We start from the raw sequence: 25,310 nt of genomic DNA, 5'->3' as shown, positions 1-25,310 counted from the left end.
CAGCCCCCATGTGACCTGTATACGGGGGTGGAGGAGTATACAGCCTATATACAGGAGAAGACTCCCACATATACAGCAGCCCCCATGTGACCTGTATACGGGGGTGGAGGAGTATACAGCGTATACAGGAGAAGACTCCCACATATACAGCAGCCCCCATGTGACCTGTATACGGGGGTGGAGGAGTATACAGCCTATATACAGGAGAAGACACCCACATATACAGCAGCCCCCATGTGACCTGTATACGGGGGTGGAGGAGTATACAGCCTATATACAGGAGAAGACTCCCACATATACAGCAGCCCCCATGTGACCTGTATACGGGGGTGGAGGAGTATACAGCCTATATACAGGAGAAGACTCCCACATATACAGCAGCCCCCATGTGACCTGTATACGGGGGTGGAGGAGTATACAGCGTATATACAGGAGAAGACTCCCACATATACAGCAGCCCCCATGTGACCTGTATACGGGAGAAGACTCCCACATATACAGCAGCCCCCATGTGACCTGTATACGGGGGTGGAGGAGTATACAGCCTATATACAGGAGAAGACTCCCACATATACAGCAGCCCCCATGTGACCTGTATACGGGGGTGGAGGAGTATACAGCGTATACAGGAGAAGACTCCCACATATACAGCAGAGCCCATGTGACCTGTATACGGGGGTGGAGGAGTATACAGCCTATATACAGGAGAAGACTCCCACATATACAGCAGCCCCCATGTGACCTGTATACGGGGGTGGAGGAGTATACAGCGTATACAGTATACAGACTCCCACATATACAGCAGCCCCCATGTGACCTGTATACGGGGGTGGAGGAGTATACAGCCTATATACAGTATAAGACTCCCACATATACAGCAGCCCCCATGTGACCTGTATACGGGGGTGGAGGAGTATACAGCCTATATACAGGAGAAGACTCCCACATATACAGCAGCCCCCATGTGACCTGTATACGGGGGTGGAGGAGTATACAGCGTATACAGTATACAGACTCCCACATATACAGCAGCCCCCATGTGACCTGTATACGGGGGTGGAGGAGTATACAGCCTATATACAGGAGAAGACTCCCACATATATAGCAGCCCCCATGTGACCTGTATACGGGGGTGGAGGAGTATACAGCGTATATACAGGAGAAGACTCCCACATATACAGCAGCCCCCATGTGACCTGTATACGGGGGTGGAGGAGTATACAGCCTATATACAGGAGAAGACTCCCACATATACAGCAGCCCCCATGTGACCTGTATACGGGGGTGGAGGAGTATACAGCCTATATACAGGAGAAGACTCCCACATATACAGCAGCCCCCATGTGACCTGTATACAGGGGTGTAGGAGTATACAGCCTATATACAGGAGAAGACTCCCACATATACAGCAGCCCCCATGTGACCTGTATACGGGGGTGGAGGAGTATACAGCGTATACAGGAGAAGACTCCCACATATACAGCAGCCCCCATGTGACCTGTATACGGGGGTGGAGGAGTATACAGCCTATATACAGGAGAAGACTCCCACATATACAGCAGAGCCCATGTGACCTGTATACGGGGGTGGAGGAGTATACAGCCTATATACAGGAGAAGACTCCCACATATACAGCAGCCCCCATGTGACCTGTATACGGGGGTGTAGGAGTATACAGCGTATATACAGTATAAGACTCCCACATATACAGCAGCCCCCATGTGACCTGTATACGGGGGTGGAGGAGTATACAGCGTATACAGTATAAGACTCCCACATATACAGCAGCCCCCATGTGACCTGTATACGGGGGTGGAGGAGTATACAGCCTATATACAGGAGAAGACTCCCACATATACAGCAGCCCCCATGTGACCTGTATACAGGGGTGGAGGAGTATACAGCCTATATACAGGAGAAGACTCCCACATATACAGCAGAGCCCATGTGACCTGTATACGGGGGTGGAGGAGTATACAGCCTATATACAGTATAAGACTCCCACATATACAGCAGCCCCCATGTGACCTGTATACGGGGGTGGAGGAGTATACAGCGTATACAGTATACAGACTCCCACATATACAGCAGCCCCCATGTGACCTGTATACGGGGGTGGAGGAGTATACAGCCTATATACAGGAGAAGACTCCCACATATATAGCAGCCCCCATGTGACCTGTATACGGGGGTGGAGGAGTATACAGCCTATATACAGGAGAAGACTCCCACATATACAGCAGCCCCCATGTGACCTGTATACGGGGGTGGAGGAGTATACAGCCTATATACAGGAGAAGACTCCCACATATACAGCAGCCCCCATGTGACCAGTATACGGGGGTGGAGGAGTATACAGCCTATATACAGGAGAAGACTCCCACATATACAGCAGCCCCCATGTGACCTGTATACAGGGGTGTAGGAGTATACAGCCTATATACAGGAGAAGACTCCCACATATACAGCAGCCCCCATGTGACCTGTATACGGGGGTGGAGGAGTATACAGCCTATATACAGGAGAAGACTCCCACATATACAGCAGCCCCCATGTGACCTGTATACGGGGGTGGAGGAGTATACAGCGTATACAGTATAAGACTCCCACATATACAGCAGCCCCCATGTGACCTGTATACGGGGGTGTAGGAGTATACAGCGTATATACAGTATAAGACTCCCACATATACAGCAGCCCCCATGTGACCTGTATACGGGGGTGGAGGAGTATACAGCGTATATACAGTATACAGACTCCCACATATACAGCAGCCCCCATGTGACCTGTATACAGGGGTGTAGGAGTATACAGCCTATATACAGGAGAAGACTCCCACATATACAGCAGCCCCCATGTGACCTGTATACGGGGGTGGAGGAGTATACAGCGTATACAGTATAAGACTCCCACATATACAGCAGCCCCCATGTGACCTGTATACGGGGGTGGAGGAGTATACAGCCTATATACAGGAGAAGACTCCCACATATACAGCAGCCCCCATGTGACCTGTATACGGGGGTGGAGGAGTATACAGCCTATATACAGGAGAATACTCCCACATATACAGCAGCCCCCATGTGACCTGTATACGGGGGTGTAGGAGTATACAGCGTATATACAGTATAAGACTCCCACATATACAGCAGCCCCCATGTGACCTGTATACGGGGGTGGAGGAGTATACAGCGTATACAGTATAAGACTCCCACATATACAGCACCCCCCATGTGACCTGTATACAGGGGTGTAGGAGTATACAGCGTATATACAGTATAAGACTCCCACATATACAGCAGCCCCCATGTGACCTGTATACGGGGGTGGAGGAGTATACAGCCTATATACAGGAGAAGACTCCCACATATACAGCAGAGCCCATGTGACCTGTATACGGGGGTGGAGGAGTATACACCGTATATACAGGAGAAGACTCCCACATATACAGCAGCCCCCATGTGACCTGTATACGGGGGTGGAGGAGTATACAGCCTATATACAGTATAAGACTCCCACATATACAGCAGCCCCCATGTGACCTGTATACGGGGGTGGAGGAGTATACAGCCTATATACAGGAGAAGACTCCCACATATACAGCAGCCCCCATGTGACCTGTATACGGGGGTGGAGGAGTATACAGCCTATATACAGGAGAAGACTCCCACATATACAGCAGCCCCCATGTGACCTGTATACGGGGGTGTAGGAGTATACAGCCTATATACAGGAGAAGACTCCCACATATACAGCAGCCCCCATGTGACCTGTATACGGGAGAAGACTCCCACATATACAGCAGAGCCCATGTGACCTGTATACGGGGGTGTAGGAGTATACAGCCTATATACAGGAGAAGACTCCCACATATACAGCAGCCCCCATGTGACCTGTATACGGGGGTGTAGGAGTATACAGTGTATATACAGTATAAGACTCCCACATATACAGCAGCCCCCATGTGACCTGTATACGGGGGTGGAGGAGTATACACCGTATATACAGTATAAGACTCCCACATATACAGCAGCCCCCATGTGACCTGTATACGGGGGTGGAGGAGTATACAGCGTATACAGTATAAGACTCCCACATATACAGCAGCCCCCATGTGACCTGTATACGGGGGTGTAGGAGTATACAGCCTATATACAGTATAAGACTCCCACATATACAGCAGCCCCCATGTGACCTGTATACGGGGGTGGAGGAGTATACAGCCTATATACAGGAGAAGACTCCCACATATACAGCAGCCCCCATGTGACCTGTATACGGGGGTGTAGGAGTATACAGCCTATATACAGGAGAAGACTCCCACATATACAGCAGCCCCCATGTGACCTGTATACGGGGGTGTAGGAGTATACAGCGTATATACAGTATACAGACTCCCACATATACAGCAGCCCCCATGTGACCTGTATACGGGGGTGTAGGAGTATACAGCCTATATACAGTATACAGACTCCCACATATAGAAATCTCTACAAGAATCTCGATGAACCAGTTGATAAATATCTGATAATCTGGGACGGGTTCAGGTTCTGCCGGTGTCACCTGTCACCCCCCGCAACGTGTCCCAGCCAGACCCAGTACTGCAGTACCACACCCAGCCCAAGGGGGCACTGTGGGTGTCAGTGTTATGGGGGGGCTGTGGGTGTCAGTGTTATGGGGGGCTGTGGGTGTCTGGGTTATGGGGGCTGTGGGTGTCAGTGTTATGGGGGGCTGTGGGTGTCGGTGTTATGGGGGGCTGTGGGTGTCAGTGTTATGGGGGCTGTGAGTGTCAGTATTATGGAGGCTGTGGGTGTCAGTGTTATGCGGGCTGTGGGTGTCAGTGTTATGGGGGGCTGTGGGTGTCGGTGTTATGGGGGGCTGTGGGTGTCGGTGTTATGGGGGGCTGTGGGTGTCGGTGTTATGGGGGGGCTGTGGGTGTCTGGGTTATGGGGGCTGTGGGTGTCAGTGTTATGGGGGGCTGTGAGTGTCAGTATTATGGAGGCTGTGGGTGTCAGTGTTATGGGGGGCTGTGGGTGTCAGTGTTATGGGGGCTGTGGGTGTCAGTGTTATGGGGGGCTGTGGGTGTCAGTGTTATGGGGGCTGTGGGTGTCAGTGTTATGGGGGCTGTGGGTGTCAGTGTTATGGGGGGCTGTGGGTGTCAGTGTTATGGGGGCTGTGGGTGTCAGTGTTATGGGGGCTGTGGGTGTCAGTGTTATGGGGGGCTGTGGGTGTCAGTGTTATGGGGGGCTGTGGGTGTCAGTGTTATGGGGGCTGTGGGTGTCGGTGTTATGGGGGGCTGTGGGTGTCGGCAGGGCCGGCGTCAGCACCCGGCTGACCTGGGCAAGTGCCGGGGCCCCAGAGCTCCAAAGGGGCCCACCGTGACGATCGAGCAGAAACAGTGGCGTAACAAATATAGCTGTATTACATGCTCCCGGGCCCGTCCCACTACCTCCCCTGATTGCAGGCTTCATAGGAGGTGGGCGGAGAGGTAGTGGGAGGGCCCCGGGGGCAAAGTATAATTCCATGCACTCTCAGCCCCTCCCTTTACCTCTCCTGACTGCTCCTGAAGGAGCTTGGCCTGCCCTGCCCACCTCACATGTGGCATGGCGCATCGCACGCCTCTCATCTGGCCCGGCCCACGCACCTCGAGTCCTGCCTGCCCAGCGCGCCTCGCTTCCAGCCCGGCCTGGGCGTCTCTCGTCTGGCCCGGCCTTCGCGTCTCTCGTCCGGTCTGCGCGGCTTACGTCGGGCCCGTCCTGTGCGCGTCATGTCTGGCCTTACCCGGTCCGCGTGCCTGTCCACCTTCTCCTATGCTGTCTCCTTCCTGACCCTGCCACCACATCCAGCTGGGGTGAGTATTGCTACATATGTAAATGTGTATCTATGTGTTTGTGTGTGTATATAAGCTGTATATATGTTTATGTGTATAGCTGCTGTATATATGTTTGTGTGTGTATATAAGCTATATATATGTTTATGTGTATAGCTGCTGTATATCTGTGTGTATAGCTTCTGTATATCTGTGTGTATAGCTTCTGTATATCTGTGTGTATAGCTTCTGTATATATGTTTGTGTGTGTATATAAGCTGTATATGTGTTTGTGTGTATAGCTGCTGTATAACTGTTTATGTGTATAGCTTCTGTATATATGTTTGTGTGTGTATAGCTTCTGTATATCTGTGTGTATAGCTTCTGTATATCTGTGTGTATAGCTTCTGTACATATGTTTGTGTGTATAGCTTCTGTATATATGTTTGTGTGTATAGCTTCTGTATATATGTTTGTGTGTATAGCTTCTGTATATGTGTTTGTGTGTATAGCTTCTGTATATGTGTTTGTGTGTATAGCTTCTGTATATATGTTTGTGTGTATAGCTTCTGTATATATGTTTGTGTGTATAGCTTCTGTATATATGTTTGTGTGTATAGCTTCTGTATATGTGTTTGTGTGTATAGCTTCTGTATATGTGTTTGTGTGTATAGCTGCTGTATATGTGTTTATGTGTATAGCTGCTCTATATAGCTGTTTATGTGTTTAGCTGCTGTATATCTGTGCGTATGTGTTATGTATATATGCTGTATATCTATGCTCTATATACTGGATGCGTGTGTGTATATATGCTGTATATTCATGCGTGTTTATGTTGTTTATACTGTATGCATGTGTATATTGTTTATACTGGATGCGTGTTTGTATGCTGTATATATTGGATGTGTGCGTATATATGCTGTACATACTGGATACGTGTGTATGTATGTTGTATATGTTGTAAATTTGTTGTGTATATACTGTATGTGTGTAAAAATGATTGTGATAGTGTAAAAACATGCATGTGTTTTTAATGGTCTGCTATGGAGCCTCTGCCCCTGATCAGAAAATGTAATTACATCAGCAACGGCATCCTTGTTGCCTATGTAATTGAAATATCTGATTTTGTCTGAGCTCAGGTGGCAGGCTCATGCCGCCACATGAGTTCACTGTTAAGGGGCCCACTGAGGCTCTATCGCCCAGGGGCCCACTGAAACCTGGAGCCGGCCCTGGGTGTCGGTGTTATGTGGGGCTGTGGGTGTCGGTGTTATGGGGGGCTGTGGGTGTCAGTGTTATGGGGGGCTGTGGGTGTCAGTGTTATGTGGGGCTGTGGGTGTCAGTGTTATGGGGGGCTGTGGGTGTCAGTGTTATGTGGGGCTGTGGGTGTCAGTGTTATGTGGGGCTGTGGGTGTCAGTGTTATGGGGGGCTGTGGGTGTCAGTGTTATGGGGGGGCTGTGGGTGTCGGTGTTATGGGGGGCTGTGGGTGTCAGTGTTATGGGGTGTTGAGGGTGTCAGTGTTATGGGGGCTGTGGGTGTCGGTGTTATGGGGGGCTGTGGGTGTCGGTGTTATGGGGGCTGTGGGTGTCAGTGTTATGGGGGGCTGTGGGTGTCGGTGTTATGGGAGCTGTGGGTGTCGGTGTTATGGGGGGCTGTGGGTGTCAGTGTTATGGGGGGCTGTGGGTGTCAGTGTTATGGGGGGCTGTGGGTGTCAGTGTTATGGGGGGGCTGTGGGTGTCGGTGTTATGGGGGGCTGTGGGTGTCAGTGTTATGGGGGGCTGTGGGTGTCAGTGTTATGGGGGGCTGTGGGTGTCAGTGTTATGGGGGGGCTGTGGGTGTCAGTGTTATGGGGGGGCTGTGGGTGTCAGTGTTATGGGGGGGCTGTGGGTGTCAGTGTTATGGGGGGGCTGTGGGTGTCAGTGTTATGGGGGGGCTGTGGGTGTCAGTGTTATGGGGGCTGTGGGTGTCAGTGTTATGGGGGGGCTGTGGGTGTCGGTGTTATGGGGGGCTGTGGGTGTCAGTGTTATGGGGTGTTGAGGGTGTCAGTGTTATGGGGGCTGTGGGTGTCGGTGTTATGGGGGGCTGTGGGTGTCGGTGTTATGGGGGCTGTGGGTGTCAGTGTTATGGGGGGCTGTGGGTGTCGGTGTTATGGGAGCTGTGGGTGTCGGTGTTATGGGGGGCTGTGGGTGTCGGTGTTATGGGGGCTGTGGGTGTCGGTGTTATGGGGGGCTGTGGGTGTCGGTGTTATGGGGGCTGTGGGTGTCAGTGTTATGGGGGGCTGTGGGTGTCAGTGTTATGGGGGCTGTGGGTGTCAGTGTTATGGGGGGCTGTGGGTGTCAGTGTTACGGGTGCTGTGGGTGTCGGTGTTATGATTACACACCTCTCTGTCCTCTTGGTCTCCTCTCATGCTCTTATCTTCAGTGAGTTCCCTGCATTGTCTCCACTTCCTAGAAGTCGGAGTAAGATGAGTCTCTGGAACCTCAGGGACTTCCTCTCTCGGAACACATTATACATTATATCAGGGTCTCAACCAGGGGAGGCAGGACCCCAACCAACATCAGGATTGGTAAAGTCACCCCTGGCCCCTGTGCTCTTCACAGATGAGAGCAGGATCACACAGAGTCTGGAGACGCCGTGGGGAGCGATCTGCTGCCTGCAACATCCTTCAGCGTGACCTGTTTGGCAGTGGGTCAGTAATGGTGTTGGGGGCTGCACAGCCCCCCATGTGCTCGCCAGAGGTAGCCTGACCGCCATTAGGTAATGAGATGAGATCCTCAGACCCTTGTGAGACCATGTGCTGGTGCGGTTGGCCCTGGGTTTCTTCTAGTGCAGGACAATGCTGGACCTCGTGTGGCTGGAGATGAAGGCGTTGAAGCGATGGACTGGCTCACAATATACAATGAGAATATTTCATTCATTCAGATGTAGGATGTGTTATGTGACTGTTCCCTTGAGCACTGTACATATTATACTATACAATGTATAATGGTGCACAGGCTCCATTCTTTAGTGTCAGGTCGGATGACGGGGCCCCTGACACTGCGGGCCCCTTAGCAGCTGCTATGGCTGTTACTAGTGTAGGTACACCCCTGCATTGTATTATGCCTAATGCAGGAGCTGGAAGGGCTCCTATACACAAGCAGGTGCTCCCCCCCCCCCCCATTGATGACTTTGTTTTTGACAGGGGGACGCAGTGGGGTCTCATCCAAGAAATATTAACTGTTAACTTGTCATCTTTGGAATTCACAGATATTGACCTGATTATCCTAATATCTGATCCGGAGGTGATAGAGCAGGATTCACACCATGGATGGGATGGGATGTCCCCCGAGACACCACCAGCTCCTTCCTCACATGTACAGGGCTGATGTTATGTGTGGGAGCGCAGTCATACAGAGAAGTCACCAGACAGAACTTCCCCCATTGACGGCTCCGATGGTTTCATTATTCATCATTTATCCAAAAAACCCCAATGTACCATCTGAACCACAAGATGCCTCGTGGCCAGCGCCTCATCTCTACCTCCAACCTCCCAGACAGAGTCATTCAGTACGGAGCAGAACAGTAATGTCCCCGAATTAGAAGAAGTGAAGATCAGCGGCGCCTGTTACTAAATACCAAGTAAAGTGAAATAACATCGGGGGAGAGAAGTGTGACAAGGGGTCCGCTCTGAGCAATGCTCTCTAAGGGGGACCCCTTGTCCCTAGTGCCGGACAAGTGATGTGGGTAATGGTGTGGTGGCTAATATAAGAGGAGTGAGCGGTGCAAAACCATTACAGGTGAACACCCCCACCGGGGCCTAGCCTTTTCTTGGGGCCTGGAGACAGTTGGGACCCCGGAATACCGGAGTGGCTGGCGGTTGTGGCCTAGGCACTCTGTGGTCACGGTGCTTGGTATGGGGACCGGAGGACTGTCCTACAGCCTGGCAGCTCTCCAGCAGGTGGTGTGTGCAAGAAATATGGAGGGAGAGGCTGATGTACTGGTTCTCCCTGGGGCAACCCCTGAGGTGTCTGTAGGATCAGTCCCTGGGTGATGGATGGGGGAGCCCGTGGTGGTGACAGCCGTATCCAGGGATCAAACACAATCCCCTGTTAAATACCTGTCAGAGCCGCATAAAACCCCCAAAACGGTGGGAAGTCCGACGAAAGTGCGTCCGCGGACCCTTAGTAAATAAGCCCCATTGTCTCTCTGTTCACTCTGACTCTGAAGACTAAGACCTGACACGGAGGTCCGACTGCTGCCTGGCAAAGGCCATGTGCACTCCCTGGGGTTTTATACTCCGACCAGTCAGGTGGTAGCAGCTCTCCAATCACACTCCAGTTTACCATACAGCCACATCATTGGTTAATATAATAATAATTGGTCCTACCTGGTTGGTTTGACAACCCTTTCAGTACAGATCTATGAGTGGGCCTAGAAACTGCAAAATAATTCTGGTTCCTTCATTAAGGCTTAAAAAGGAGGATAAGTAGAGATCACATAGGAAAGCTGGATTATTCTCTCTAGAAAAGCTGGGTCTCTGAGTTACTGCTCACACAGATTGATCAGGCCTGCAATGTCCACTCCAGCGGGATCACCAGGCAATAGAATAGTAAAGCCCTCACTATACCATATTGTATATAAATATTTAAAGGGAACCTGTCATCATAAATTGTCCCAATAAATCATTACTTGTATATTGTCAGGCAGCGTGACACCTTTCAGTTTTTGTTTCATTCATGGTCCAGGGTGGTGGCACCACCCAGAAAATCAACTTTAAAGTGAGCTGTAAATTGGTTGTATAAAGTCAGGAAGGAGGAGAGGGTAACACTGAAGTCAAGGTGGACTTAACTTCCCCTTAGTCCTCCTAGACTGGTCCTCCATGCTGTCGGGTAGGAGACAAGGCACTGTGTGATACTGCCACCTGGAGGAGAGGGTGATAGGTGCGGCCACTGCTCCTGCTCTGCTCCTCTTGAGCTTCCATTGCCTCGCTGCAGCTTCCGCAGGGCCAGGGCCGGTTCTAGACAAAGTGGGGCCCTGGGCAAAACTAAAAATGGGGCCCCAAAATAAAACTATTTTATGACCAGTCACAATCAGCAAGAGGCTCCTTTAGTATGGTAAAACAAACTGTAATATGGGAGAATTTTATAGGAGATAGATAAAGGACAGGGAGATTTATGGGCAGCATGGTGGCTCAGTGGTTAGCACTACAGCCTTGCAGCGCTGGTCAACATCTGCAAAGATTTTGTATGTTCTCTCTGTGTCTGCGTGGGTTTCCTCCGGGTCCTCCGGTTTCCTCCCACACTCCAAAAAATTACTGGTAGGTTGATTAGACTGTGAGGCCCATTGGGGAGAGGGACCGATATTTTCTGAAAGCAGACACTTGCCCCATTTTCAAAATTGCATCAAAGATTTTATAGACATAGGCGCCTTCATGCAATTTTGATTCAAATTGAAACATTTTATTAAAAATACTTAAAATTTGACTTTGATGGCAAAAAATTTGATCCAAACAGAAAATGTTTACCTTCACATCTCCTAAATGAAATACCTGGACATTTGTAGAGTTCACAAATGTGCCCTATTGATATGTTCACATAAAAAAAATCCACATAATATCACTAAAACTGTAATAACTAGATATCTGCTTTTCAACTACCGTATATACCGGCGTATAAGACGACTTTTGAAGACAGAAAAATCTTCAAACACCGATCGCGGGTGTTTGCACAGCGATGGCTGCCGGCAGCCTCAAAAAGCTTGCGGCAGCCTCAAAAAGACATTGGGGCGCATACTCACCCTCCGTTGGCCCCGATGTCTTCAGTCTTCAGTTTTCCGCGCCGTCTTCTTTCTTCTGCTGGGTCCCGCCATGCTTTTCCCCGGGACGGCGCCTAGTATGACGTCAGCAGCGGCGCGTCATACTAGGCGCCTGCCGGGGAAGATCAATGGCGGCGCCCGGCAGAAGAAAGAAGACGGCGCGGAACACTGAAGATGAGCCGCGCGGACATCGGGGGGTGAGTATATAAGTTTTTTTTTTTTTTTTAATGCTGGGCTGGGCTGTATACTACTGGGGGCTGTGCTGTATACTACTGGGGGCTGTGCTGTATACTACTGGAGGCTGTGCTGTATACTACTGGGGGCTGTGCTGTATACTACTGGGGGCTGTGCTGTATACCAGTGGGGGCTGTGCTGTATACTACTGGGGGCTGTGCTGTATACCACTGGGGGCTGTGCTGTATACCACTGGGGGCAGTGCTGTATACTACTGGGGGCAGTGCTGTATACTACTGGGGGCAGTGCTGTATACTACTGGGGGCTGTGCTGTATACTACTAGGGGCTGTGCTGTATACTACTAGGGGCTGTGCTGTATACTACTGGGGGCTGTGCTGTATACTACTAGGGGCTGTGCTGTATACTACTAGGGGCTGTGCTGTATACTACTGGGGGCTGTGCTGTATACTACTGGGGGCAGTGCTGTAATGGTAATGTTGTTGTTGTATGCCTTATGTTTATGAGTGACAGTTTTCCTGCTATATACCTGCATGCCATAGGAATTTACATTAAAAAAAGGACCATGTTAAATTCAAATCTGTTTTTTTTAAAATTTTTACCGGTGTTTTGTATGCGTTGGAAAAGGGGTAGTCTTATACGGCGAATATATCTTAAACTCTATATTTTAAACAGGAAAGTAGGGGGGTCGTCTTATACACCAGGTCGTCTTATACGCCGGAATATACGGTAGACATTTTTAGATAGTCACAACCTGCAAAATATATCAATAAAACAGAATAAAAAGTAAAGGCGCCATAAAACCTATATAATTTTGAAAGCAGACAACCAGGTGACGCATTTGGCAATTAACATTCAAAATTTCCTCTAAAATATGTACAAATCCAGAATACTTATATAAAGCAAATCTACTTTCCTAAAACAGTAAGATGAGAGGAGATGATACAGACCCCACATGTGTATATTCACCAAAATATGCAGCAAAGGAAACTGCAGAAAATTCACACAGATCTATCATTGTATGCTCCTTACACAATGGTAACCCAAATACATAACTATATATCCATAAACCTCTCTAATGCGATAATAAAAGTCACGTTTAGATGTGCGCCATTGTATTAGCTGCACAATAACAGATCCCTCCGCGCTTCATAAGAATGAGAGTGAGAACGTCATAACATGGGTGTAAATAATGGAGGATGGTGGGAAATAAAAACTTTATTCCAGGACATGTGTGTGGTTTTGGTGTTACATATAACTTTATGGACATGTTCTGGTCGCGGTGTAGTCACATTAGGCGAAGAGGATTGAATGTTCATCGTATCAGTCAATTTTCCCAACAAAAAATAACTATCACAAAATAAAAGGGAATAAGAGAGAAAGGGCCACATTTATCACTTTTGTGCGCCTAAGTGTAGTAGTTGCGCCTGTGTACTGTCGCACTGTTTTCCAGAATTATCACAAGCTACAACCATCTGTGATAAGTTAATTTCCTGTCTCTTATTAATCACTTTACTTTAACACAGTTTAGGCGCAATTTTAGCGCAGTTTAGGCGCAATGTTAGATTCGGGCACTTACATGTGATCCTGCTACAAGCTCCTCTCTGCTTCTCCCACAGCTGAGCATGAAGATAACACTCACAACAGCACCCAGGTGTGTGAGACCCAACGACCTCCTCAGCAGTGGCTTCTCCTGAAGGGGATCCCCCAGTGCTGGTCTCCTGCTGCACCCCTGTAATTCTGCACAGTATCCCCCTTAGACACACTGGTGATACTCTGCAGAATTACACGGGGGACTCTTGTCAGTACTATGTGCAACATTCTGTAACGTTCTCTTCTCTCTTGCTGTGAGCTCAGGATTCTGCAGAATGTTTTGTAAATAGAAGGTGATGAACTGTAAATAGAGTCTGCAGCTCCTGTCTGCAGAGTATCTCATGTCTGTATGATCTGTTCTAGTGTCTGCAGTGTCTGTATTATCTGTACTAGTGTCTGCAGTGTCTGTATTATCTGTTCTAGTGTCTGCAGTGTCTGGATGAGCTTTGCTGCTAGAAATGAGCTGTTCTGCAAAGGGGCTCAGTGCTTTCTTCTCAGATAACGCCACCTTCGGGCTGGAGTGTTTTTGCGCCCGTTTTTGCGCCTAAATGAAAGCGTTGCAAGTGATGAATATCATTAGGCGCAGCAAAACATCTGGATTGGTAAGATAGATGACGGAAAGCTGGTTATTTTTGCTGCGCAGCTAGTTTGGCGTTTAGTCACAAAAATGGCACAAAAACGGTGCGCCTGAATGAAGAGGCGTAAAAACAACAGAAAAAAAGCTTGATACATGTGGCCCAAAGTGTGTTCTTAGATAGTTCTGCATAGAGAAGGTCTAATAACATTAATATTAGTTGATATTATCCCTTCTCAAAATGTAGTAACATATAAAGTGAATATTTCCATTATCTGTGAGGTGCAGCAGCTCCTGTGTACAGCAAATTCTCCCTGAAGCCTAATGGCTAAGAATCTGGATTGGGGGGGGGGGGGGTTAATTTCAGAGGGCTGTATCTCTGGCTCTGTGACACATAGAACCTTACTTCTTTTTTCCTATGAAAGAAGAGAGTCTCCTCTTTTATATGAATCTAAATATGTTTCTAAAATGTAGGAAAACGGAGATATTAACTGTTAAACTGCCATGGGAGTGATTTTTATATATAAAAATGGCACCTGATATTCTCACTTTAAACCTGAATATCTCTGGATCCAGGGCACCTAGAGACACAATTCAAGATTCATTTGAAAGAAGAGATTCTCCCCTTTCTCCCTGGGGCCCTGGGCAATTGCCACCTTTGCCTACCCATAGCGCCGGCCCTGTTTAAACCTGAATATCTCTGGATCCATAGCACCTAGAAACAAAATTCAAGATTCATTTGAAAGAAGAGATTCTCCCCTTTCTCCCTGGGGCCCTGGGCAATTGCCACCTTTGCCTACCCATAGCGCCGGCCCTGCGCAGGGCACAGTCCTCGTGCTGTGACTCCTATGGGCCCCTTTGCATTGTAAAACTATCCAGGCCCACGCTTGGAGTCACAGTATTCCCCCCTCCCTATGGCGGCTCTGAACCTAACCTGAGGCCATGTATAAGAGACCCCCTTGTTTTTTCTCCTTTAACCCTTATGGAGAGATCTGCAGCTCGGTTACCAGGTCACTACCTCTTGGAATGGTCCTGGTGGCAGAAAATCTGGTGTGAAGTACCAGGAATGTTAGGGACAAGGTTGGGGGTATCAGGCCCTAGGTCGGGGGCTTCAGCACAGATTCACAGTCATGGGTAGGAATGAGCTACAGAAACATAGTCATGAGAATGCAATCCGATAAGAAGAGGGAACCGACCAGAGGAGAGGATACACAAGACACGGGGAGGGTCCTAAATAAGTGGGAGGGGCAAATAAAAACATAATATAGATACATTTTTAATGGAACATTCTGCATGTTTGCCCTCTGGTGGGGGGGGGGGGGAGGAGGTAACACATTGTCCTAAGATTAGATCTGATCTGATATCTCATTATTAATTAGAAGTTCCTGTATGTAGATATTACTGAGCATTATAGCGCCCCCTGCTGTACTAGCATAGGATATGTTACACATGTCAATGACGGGAATGTGTAAGGAAGGAAATAACCCACAGTACAAGCTCCGGGGAATGTGATTACAGGCCGGATCATCCCGAGGGATATGACACATCCAAGATGTCAGGTCTAAAGACTCAGCCAAGACTGAGGGATCTTACAGGTTATATCTGCAGATTATAGACAGAAAGTAGCTAAATATGTGATAGAAAAAGAAAGTCCACAGCAGCACAGTGTCATATATGAGCCCCTAAAAAGGGGGGGGGTGCAAAGACTCACCAGTCCTGGTAGAAGACTCGCATGTACAAAATATCAAAAATTGAGGCAGCACTCCCAAGTAAAGTGAAAAAATGGAAGGGTTTATTCACAAACCGGCGACGTTTCGGTGTTTATCACCTTTTTCAAGCAATGTGTGGATACAAATGGACAAACTTATATACCCTCAAGTGGGAGGGTTTACAATAATGACATCATACATACATGTGCAAATACAATCATAATCAGAAAAGTTAAAGTGCTAGTGCTGGTTTAATTCATAAAAATTATTAAATCTTATCACATGATACCTTGTGTATGATTAATGGTGCAGGATTAGATATAAATGTCCGGCGGCTCACTAACTTAGTAATGGCGACAAAGTACTTGTTCGCGTTTGTGTAACTCCATTGCGCATGACCGGAAGTCCATGTCATATGCGCATGCGCAGAATCAACTCCGGAGTGAATGGTGGCCATATTGGATGTGGGAACCGCGATATGTATGTACACGTAAGTATCTGGCAATATCGGGTCTAGTGTAAAGTAGTAACGCTTATATAGAGTGTCTTATAGACCAGTGTGTGAAGGTGTGTATAAATTAAGAGACCTGGTCGCGGCATGTGGGCGGAGCTGGCAGACAGCTTGGCATGAGTGCCCGCTGATGCCAGAACACAGGCACAAATGTATATGGTGCTTACGAGGTCACTAAGAAGTGAGAACGAGCACCCACATAGTGCGAGTATAAGCCCACAACAACTGTGACATTTCGGTCCCATATATAGGATGTACACCCCACATACATACGACCCATTGTCAGTGCCGAAGTACAATATTGCAGAATCCCAGTTGTGGCCCAGATGAGACGCCAGTGCATAAATCAATCTTCAAGTGCAAGTGACAGTGCATATGATGTGATAATGATCTAAAAAATAGAGAAAAAGTGTTAAAATCACATGAATGAAAGAATTCCTTTAAGACATATTGTATCTTTCAATGTCAATCAGATGATGAGAACATAAGGTATTGCAGAATAGAGGGTATATTCACATAGAGGATGTATTTACATAATTGATCCCAGATTAAAATCTACATTGAGACCATGAGGTTTCAGGGTGTTCAGCCTATATATCCATTGTAGCTCCTTCTTGCGTAGAACTTTCTCCCTATTACCACCAGTAGTTTGGGTACATGGTCTATTAATGTGAATTTTAATTGTGTTTCCATGTGTCCACAATCCTAGAAATGTTTAGAGACTGGAAGATCCTGTCTGGCCTTTCTGATGGTATATCTATGTTGAGTGAAGCGAATTTTAAATTCTAATGTCGTCTCCCCAACATATGCCAAGCCCGCACGGGCATTTCAGCAAGTAAATAACATGATCACTATTACAATTAAGATAATGTCTAATCCGAAAAGTTTCACCATTATGTTCAAAGGTCTCACCCTTGTGCATGTAGGAGCAGTTTACACAAGCGCGGCAGGGGAAGCTGCCCTTGCGTGTTGTGCCCCATAATCCTGACTGAGTGGGGTGAGACCTTTGAACATAATGGTGAAACTTTTCGGATTGCTTGAAAAAGGTGATAAACACCGAAACGTCGCCGGTTTGTGAATAAACCCTTCCATTTTTTCACTTTACTTGGGAGTGCTGCCTCAATTTTTGATATTTTAAATATGTGATAGATAGAAGGTACATAATTACGATATAGATAGATATGAGACTAGAAAGATAGATGATAGATATGAGGTCGATATTTGATAGATAAAGATATTTAAGGGATTTTTAATACTTTCTGCAAAGTCAAAAGTTTCCATGAATTTCATTAGTATTTGGTCCCATCGCCCCTTACATTGTGTGACTTGGGTCCATCTCAGGGACACAGAACCCGTCTCCCTCCTGAGCGATCTGATGGCCGGACAGTCATATCTTGTTTCCACTTGCATAGAATTGTTTGGACTGATAAACAAGGCACCTATAGGTTTTTGGAAATTGCACCCAAGGATGAACCAGACTTGTCAAAGTCCACAATTTAATATCTTGGCTGATTTATTTAGACTTTCCCATGATGTTACACAAAGAAGCAGTATGTTTCAGGTGTGCCTTCAAATACATCCACAACTGTGTCTCTAACTGATGTTTTTAATAAACCAGTAGCTTAATAAGACATGATATTATACAATGGATTGTCCCGAATTGTTTAAAGGCATAGTAATCTCTCTCTCATTATTATGGCTTTTAGCAAATAATAGTAATTTTGGTTCCTAACTGACCTAAAATGTGAATGGTTTATTCTGATTTCATGTCAGTGAGACTTTTTGTATAGTGTATGATAAATTCTGGTCCCAAAAACGTTTTCATTGTCCCCCTGTTCCAGACTTCCAGGTCTTCTGTTAGCTAGGGGAAGTTTCTAGAACACGGATGAGTAAACCATAGAGGCGGATCATTCACTACATGACATAGAAGAAAGGGGCGGAGCTGTGACTACCAAGTCTTTTATTTTCATGAAAAAACACAATTTTCCAGCAGTAATGAGACCCCTCACTATGAAGTGATAGATCTATATACATATCGATATCTTATATACTGGTGGCCATATTAATTACCACCAATATGGAATCAGAGGACAACGGCGCCCCCCGGTGGTGGGTGAGAATTCATCCTTAGTTGGAGCAGCCGAAAAGCCTAAGATCATCGATAAACTTGTAAATCTCCTCGCACTCGGCCGTCTTGATGGTGGTGCACTCTGCTGCCGTAGGGATACTCTCATACCACGTGCCACCATTGATGACATAGGACTTCCTGAAGAAGGGAAAACACACAGTCACTACTTTGTATTGTTTTAAAGGAAACCTACCATCAGGAACAACTCAGTTAGTGTATATTCTGTCTATGAAGCCCTACATTGCCTCTAACTAAACTTTTAATAAACTAAGAACTTGATCTATTGTTTTATGCTAATGAACCTCTGAGCCTACTGGGTGGTGGAGTAATCTGGCTCCATGCGTGGGCACAGCCTGAAGAGCCAAAGAGCGCTGGGGGACCGTGGGAGGAGGTAAGACTATAGAGGTTACAGGGTGTGGTGTAGCCTGGACCCCTGGCGCTCAGCCTGGCTACTCCACACCCCGGTAGCATCAGAGTGTTTAGTTAGTGGAGGTTAAAAGTTTAGGTGAAAGTAGTTTAGGGATTAGTAGACAGAATGGTATCTACCATTGGGAATACCCCAGTTAGTGTTTCCTTGAAGTTGGGCTATACCATTCTGGGTGGAGCTCCCCCTGTAGGCTGTATTGTTAGTCTTCTTGGACTTTTCGAGAAAGGTGGCAGGGCCAGGGAGGTCCAAGTAAGGAGGATGGTCAGGCTGGTAGTCCAGGAGAGGGACAAAGTGGTAGTCCAGGAGAGGGACAGGGAGGTAGTCCAGGAGAGGGACAGGGAGGTAGTCCAGGAGAGGGACAGGGAGGTAGTCCAGGAGAGGGACAGGGAGGTAGTCCAGGAGAAGGACAGGGAGGTAGTCCAGGAGAAGGGACAGGGAGGTAGTCCAGGAGAAGGGACAGGGAGGTAGTCCAGGAGAAGGGACAGGGAGGTAGTCCAGGAGAAGGGACAGGGAGGTAGTCCAGGAGTAGGACAGGGAGGTAGTCCAGGAGAGGGACAGGGAGGTAGTCCAGGAGAGGGACAGGGAGGTAGTCCAGGAGAAGGACAGGGAGGTAGTCCAGGAGAGGGACAGGGAGGTAGTCCAGGAGAAGGGACAGGGAGGTAGTCCAGGAGTGGGACAGGGAGGTAGTCCAGGAGAAGGGACAGGGAGGTAGTCCAGGAGTAGGACAGGGAGGTAGTCCAGGAGAGGGACAGGGAGGTAGTCCAGGAGAGGGACAGGGAGGTAGTCCAGGAGAGGGACAGGGAGGTAGTCCAGGAGAGGGACAGGGAGGTAGTCCAGGAGAGGGACAGGGAGGTAGTCCAGGAGAGGGACAGGGAGGTAGTCCAGGAGAGGGACAGGCAGAAGCATCAGGGATGTAATCAGGGAGAGAACCAGGGAAATAGTCTAGGAGAGGATCTGGGAGGTACTTTAGGAGAGGGACAGGGAGGTAGTCCAGGAGAGGGACAGGGAGGTAGTCCAGGAGAGGGACAGGGAGGTAGTCCAGGAGAGGGACAGGGAGGTAGTCCAGGAGAGGGACAGGCAGAAGCATCAGGGAGGTAATCAGGGAGAGGACCAGGGAGATAATCCCAGAGAGGGTTACGGAGAAGCACCAGGGAGGTAGTCCCAGAGAGGGGACCAGGGAGGTAATACGGGAGAGGGCCAGGAAGGAGGACCAAGGAGGATGTAGTACCAGAACGGTAGTCAAGGAAAGGGACGGACACCAACTGGGTGGTCCAAGAGAAACTCCCCAGTGACATTTCACAGCAGCGATTACCGATTCCAAGAAGCAATCCTTAGGACTGTGAATGCAGCTCTGGATGTGACTGGAGTATAATGCTATGTAGAATAGGATCTTTACATGGAGGTTCTCGCTATACTTACTCATTCTTCATTTCCCAAATATCATCACTACGCCCCCAGATCAGGTAGGTGTGGCCCACGGTCACCTGCACCGAGTCCCTGCAGCTCTTATGGATGTAGAACCGTCGCTTTTCCCCATCCTTTACCTCATCAGATCCTATAAAGAGGGGAGGACATAACAGTTGGTAGGATGTCTCACTCACTGGAGCTGCAGATCAGCTGATCCTTACTATAAACATTTAGTAAAAGTAGCGTTACTGACCTAACTTGATGATACGCGTGACCTCCATGGTGAAGATATCGTAGGCCCCGGTCTTCTCAATATTTTTCAGTTTGCACTCGTAGACTGCGGGAGAGAGAAATAATATCCTGGTTATGGGGTTTACAGCCACAAATGTTCCTCTTAGGGATCTATGGTGCCATTCCCCCAAATTGCGGTAATCCCAGTATCAGTCACATGTTAATCCCAAGGTTGTGTATTCTTGGCCATGGCCATAAAAGAAAGGTTTGATGTTATCTCCCTGGCATTGACCATCCATGGAACATGTCACTCCATCCAACTATGTGCTTGTTTTTGGAGACATGTGGAAGACAATGGATGAAGTCTCCAGATGTGGGGTGGAAATCTAACCAGAACCACCATTCACATGGTCTTCCGCGGTTACAATGAGATAGGAGCATGCAGATGAGAGAAGATGATACAAGAAATGTCTCCTCACCGTAGTCTACACCAGGAAGACAAGCTAATTTCACTCTTTCTGCAGCGTCCAGTTTACCCTTGTGGGCATTTTTTAGGTTGCATCTTTCTGTAAGAGAAATATTAAAGTTTGTATTGAGTATTTACCTTCATCACAAGCTACGTAGACCAACCAATTGTCTCTCAAAAAGCCGGTGTATTGGTGTCCTGAACAGAAATTCATGAAATGGCCTTACATGACTATAAGCAGGAAGATCTGAAAGCCTTAGATCTTTATAGTAATTGCTGTCCATTGCTCCTCATTACTGTAGAACTCTAGTTTCGATTGGTAACCCTTGTTCCAGAAGTTGTCTTCTTCTAAGGTCACCAACATCATATAGCTCAAGTAATGAAACCAACAGAATTAGAGAATTCATGATCTTGTACCTAAATAATTAGTTACTAAGGTATCTTACAGTATCAACAATACCAAGGGTCAAAGTTATGACCCCACCACAGTAGTCCTAGTGTTCTGGAGAACCAAGGTAACCAAACTTACGGCCTAATGTCTGGCGGGCTCATGAAGAGAATGCTGCGGTTCTGGGATCCTAAATTACGAATGGTTAATGCTCAAGAAATACCAACATTTCAAAAAACCCATTGGAGTGCTAATATCCTTGGACTGTAGGAAGTGGACAACCACCGTCAACATCATGGATGATTTGGGAATTATCTACAGTTCTTGGACAGCAAATAAAAAAATTGGGTTTTAGATAATCAATTTATCTAATCCAGGATTTTGGAAGTAGAAACTAGAGTTTTTGAAAATACCCAAGAGGGTAAGGTTGGTCAAAACTGTAGTGGGTCTTCATTGTTCCTGCAAAGGTTGACTTCCCGTTTTCTTACTTCTTCCTGGTTAAACTCATATGAACCATTCCCACTCACGTGTCTCATGATTAACTATGGCTTGCCCTGACCTCAGCCTACGTTTGGACTATTTCTCTGTGGTCATGCAGTAGTTTCCAGAAGATTCGATCACCTTATATGGGTAAAAGTGTGAGATCCAAGCCAATAAGGTAGGTCTAAAGCCACTCAAGGGTTTCTCTTCGACAGACGTAGACATCACTATAAATCATAATTGGAGAGTCCTTTTCCAATCCTTGTAGAGGGCCCAATTATGCCTCAGATATTATTTAATGAACAATATCCTATAAAATACCTGAAATACAGTGGCACTCCGCATCCTTGCAGATCTTCCTCAGCTCTCCCTCGTTCTCAGTCGGATGATAAAACTTGGTGCAGCGGTTTTCTAGTGGTTAAATGAGAATTTTTTGGTAAAATGCCAGTATTTTGTGAACTTTCGTCAAGTATAACTGAGGTGCCCTTACCCAATGCATAATATTCATAAATGGTGACGGTAGCAGGTTGTAAAATACCAACTTCGAAATTCTGGTGGATCTTAAATTTCAGATGTTGGGACTCAGACTTGGATACCTTTAGAGTGAGATGAGGACAAGTTAAGCAGCTGTGAATGGAATTACAAGGTCTGGCCATGTACACGAGACAACTACAGCTACATCTCCTGCCTGTAATACACATGCATGCTTGGCTCAGTAGGTGGAGAAAGCCACCAGAGGTGGAGGCTTATCTAGTGGTCATCAATGGTAGAGTTATTCCCTACTTAAAAACGTTATTTAAAGGGAGGCAACATACTTGTTGGTTATTATTTGTTTTCAACAATGAGGCAACTATTGTGATGATTACAATAGTTGTACATGAGGACATGGGATCTGGTGGAGCTACCAGTTGGAAAATTGGAAAAAAACCCGTCAGATTTCAATATTCCAAACCATTTTGTTCTCAGGTGAGAACTGTGGTGACAATTTGCTTATTCTTCACTTGTGGTACATGATGAGGCTTGCTCGAATGAGGAAAAAGCTATGAGAAATGTATGGACACCAGAAGATCTAGAACAATCAATAAGGATATTGTGAGAACTTCAGTGGAAGATATGAAGTAGTCAATGAAAAGACCTAGAGCAGTCAATGAAAAGATCTAGACCAGTCAATGAAAATACCTAGACCAGTCAATGAAAAGACCTAGAGCTGTCAATGAAAAGACCTAGAGCAGTCAATGAAAAGACCTAGAGCAGTCAATGAAAAGATCTAGACCAGTCAATGAAAAGACCTAGAGCAGTCAATAAAAAGACCTAGAGCTGTCAATAAAAAGACCTAGACCAGTCAATGAAAAGACCTAGACCAGTCAATGAAAAGACCTAGAGCAGTCAATAAAAAGACCTAGAGCTGTCAATAAAAAGACCTAGACCAGTCAATGAAAAGACCTAGACCAGTCAGTGAAAAGACCTACACCAGTCAATGAACAGACCTAGACCAGTCAATAAAAAGACCTAGAGCTGTCAATAAAAAGACCTAGACCAGTCAATGAAAAGACCTAGACCAGTCAATGAAAAGACCTAGAGCTGTCAATGAAAAGACCTAGAGCTGTCAATGAAAAGATCTAGACCAGTCAATGAAAAGACCTAGACCAGTCAATGAAAAGACCTAGAGCTGTCAATGAAAAGACCTAGAGCTGTCAATAAAAAGACCTAGACCAGTCAATGAAAAGACCTAGACCAGTCAATGAAAAGACCTAGAGCTGTCAATAAAAAGACCTAGACCAGTCAATGAAAAGATCTAGAGCAGTCAATGAAAAGACCTAGAGCTGTCAATAAAAAGACCTAGAGCTGTCAATAAAAAGACCTAGACCAGTCAATGAAAAGACCTAGACCAGTCAATGAAAAGACCTAGACCAGTCAATGAAAAGACCTAGACCAGTCAATGAAAAGACCTAGACCAGTCAATGAAAAGACCTAGACCAGTCAATGAAAAGACCTGGACGGCCATGAGAAGACTTGGAACAGTCAAGAAGAAGACATGTGGAATTCCATAAGAAGATTTACAATGGCCACAAGTCCAGCAGTAGGAGATTAGAAGTCTCGACGTCTAATAACTTCAACGTTGATGGACCAAATTTAGAAAATATAAGGAAACACTGGAAAAGAGAATTAACTTGAGAAGAGAGATTAATTATCAAGAGCAAGACCAATTAATTATTTATTATCAAGACCAAGAACAAGAATGATCCATCATAGTCAAAACTTCTTCAAACGTTTTCTCACCTTGTCCAGGTATATGATCAAAGCTCCTCGCTCGGAACGTTCTGTGTCCATCTCATATTTAGAAATGTATTTGTCCACGTGATTTGTGAGCTAGAACAGAGGGTTAAACAAATACTATAACCACCACATTTACTACTAACCCTACAACAAAGAGAGTTTTGTCTGACACTAAATCTCAAGATGGTCATAGGCTCGATGACGTTTATGAATTTTTTTTTTCTCAATGAAAACATCTATTGTATTGAGGGCCGTACTGATCTTTTGCCCTAAACGTCTAATTATGAAACCCCGTGTAAAAATTTTATGAATTTTAATTAATGGAAGGGACTTCCTTTGGATGTGACAGACTCTCATTATTGAAACCAAGTGTGGGTTAGATAATAGAATTAACGTTTAGCCTCACCCTCCATTCAAAACCATGAAAAATCCCAAAAACATGGGATGAAGGACCAATTTTATCTTAGAATTTGACAATGATGACAAACCTTGTCTAGGTCATCTGTATCAGGTGTGAATCCTGTGAGAAGAGTCAGATCCAGGATGGTCATTGTAGAGTCACTGTCGCCAAGGTACCTGCAATAACAATGGTTGTAACAATAACATGTTGCCAAAACAGAAGCCTCCATGGCCAACCAAGAAATTCCCAGTCTTCTCACCTCATGTAAATATTTAGGAACATGGTTTTTAGGGCGCCAATCTTCTCAGAGCCTAAACATAACAAAAAATGTTTTTATAACATTCAAAAAACCTTTTGCATAGCTAAGGCTTCGAAGTAGCTTATTGTTTGGATGGTTTTGAGATAAAGATGTAAAAAACAATACAAACACATGGGAGATCTTAGTAGAAGGTTGACCAAATGGATCATGAGTTTAGGAGCATGGGTGAAATACATCTCAAGATGTTTCAGTAACCTACTGGCTTACATAAATGTTTACAAAAAATTGCTGCAACTCAACATGTATTCCTGTTTTTAAGTTAATATTCACCTTTTGGTGCCTCTTCGAGTGTGACTGAGAACTCGAAGTTCTTGCATGGGACCGTTCCTTCAGCTAATGGCGTGTAGTAGATGGACATGACCTGGGATGAGACGGCTCAGATATAAGACAATCGGAGAAGATAAGAGAAGATGGCAGTGAATTTTCCATATGGATACTCACCGTTAAGGTGCCCGTTCCCTTTCCTTTGGCTGTGACCTTTATCTTGTCTTTCAATGTGACCTAGATGTGAGGTGGACACATGTATTATCATGGGGCCTACTATGAAGTGGTCTCCTAAGACTGTCCTCATTAAGGGGCACAAAGCTACTGCTAACCTTCCTCT

At 46.5% G+C, this 25,310-nt stretch overlaps 1 protein-coding gene across 2 annotated transcripts in view; it reads right to left on the bottom strand.

Annotated features, from left to right (window-relative positions):
- Positions 1-18,126: 18,126 nt before the first annotated feature.
- Positions 18,127-25,310, bottom strand: part of LOC140128237 (complement C3-like) — a 71,848-nt gene continuing 64,664 nt past the window's right edge. For both annotated transcript variants that reach the window (XM_072149793.1, XM_072149794.1), the window contains exons 31-41: positions 25,148-25,207; positions 24,977-25,067; positions 24,647-24,698; positions 24,476-24,563; positions 23,991-24,080; positions 22,201-22,306; positions 22,032-22,121; positions 20,856-20,942; positions 20,399-20,482; positions 20,158-20,293; positions 18,127-18,449 (exon numbers count right to left, since the gene is read on the bottom strand). In XM_072149793.1, the coding sequence (XP_072005894.1) occupies positions 18,311-18,449; positions 20,158-20,293; positions 20,399-20,482; positions 20,856-20,942; positions 22,032-22,121; positions 22,201-22,306; positions 23,991-24,080; positions 24,476-24,563; positions 24,647-24,698; positions 24,977-25,067; positions 25,148-25,207 (1,023 nt within the window). In that variant the 3' untranslated portion in view covers positions 18,127-18,310. The remainder of the gene's footprint in view (positions 18,450-20,157; positions 20,294-20,398; positions 20,483-20,855; positions 20,943-22,031; positions 22,122-22,200; positions 22,307-23,990; positions 24,081-24,475; positions 24,564-24,646; positions 24,699-24,976; positions 25,068-25,147; positions 25,208-25,310) is intronic.

Source organism: Engystomops pustulosus, chromosome 4, assembly GCF_040894005.1.
Source record: "Engystomops pustulosus chromosome 4, aEngPut4.maternal, whole genome shotgun sequence".
Classification (NCBI taxonomy): domain Eukaryota; kingdom Metazoa; phylum Chordata; class Amphibia; order Anura; family Leptodactylidae; genus Engystomops; species Engystomops pustulosus.
This window is presented reverse-complemented; position numbering and strand designations above follow the sequence as displayed.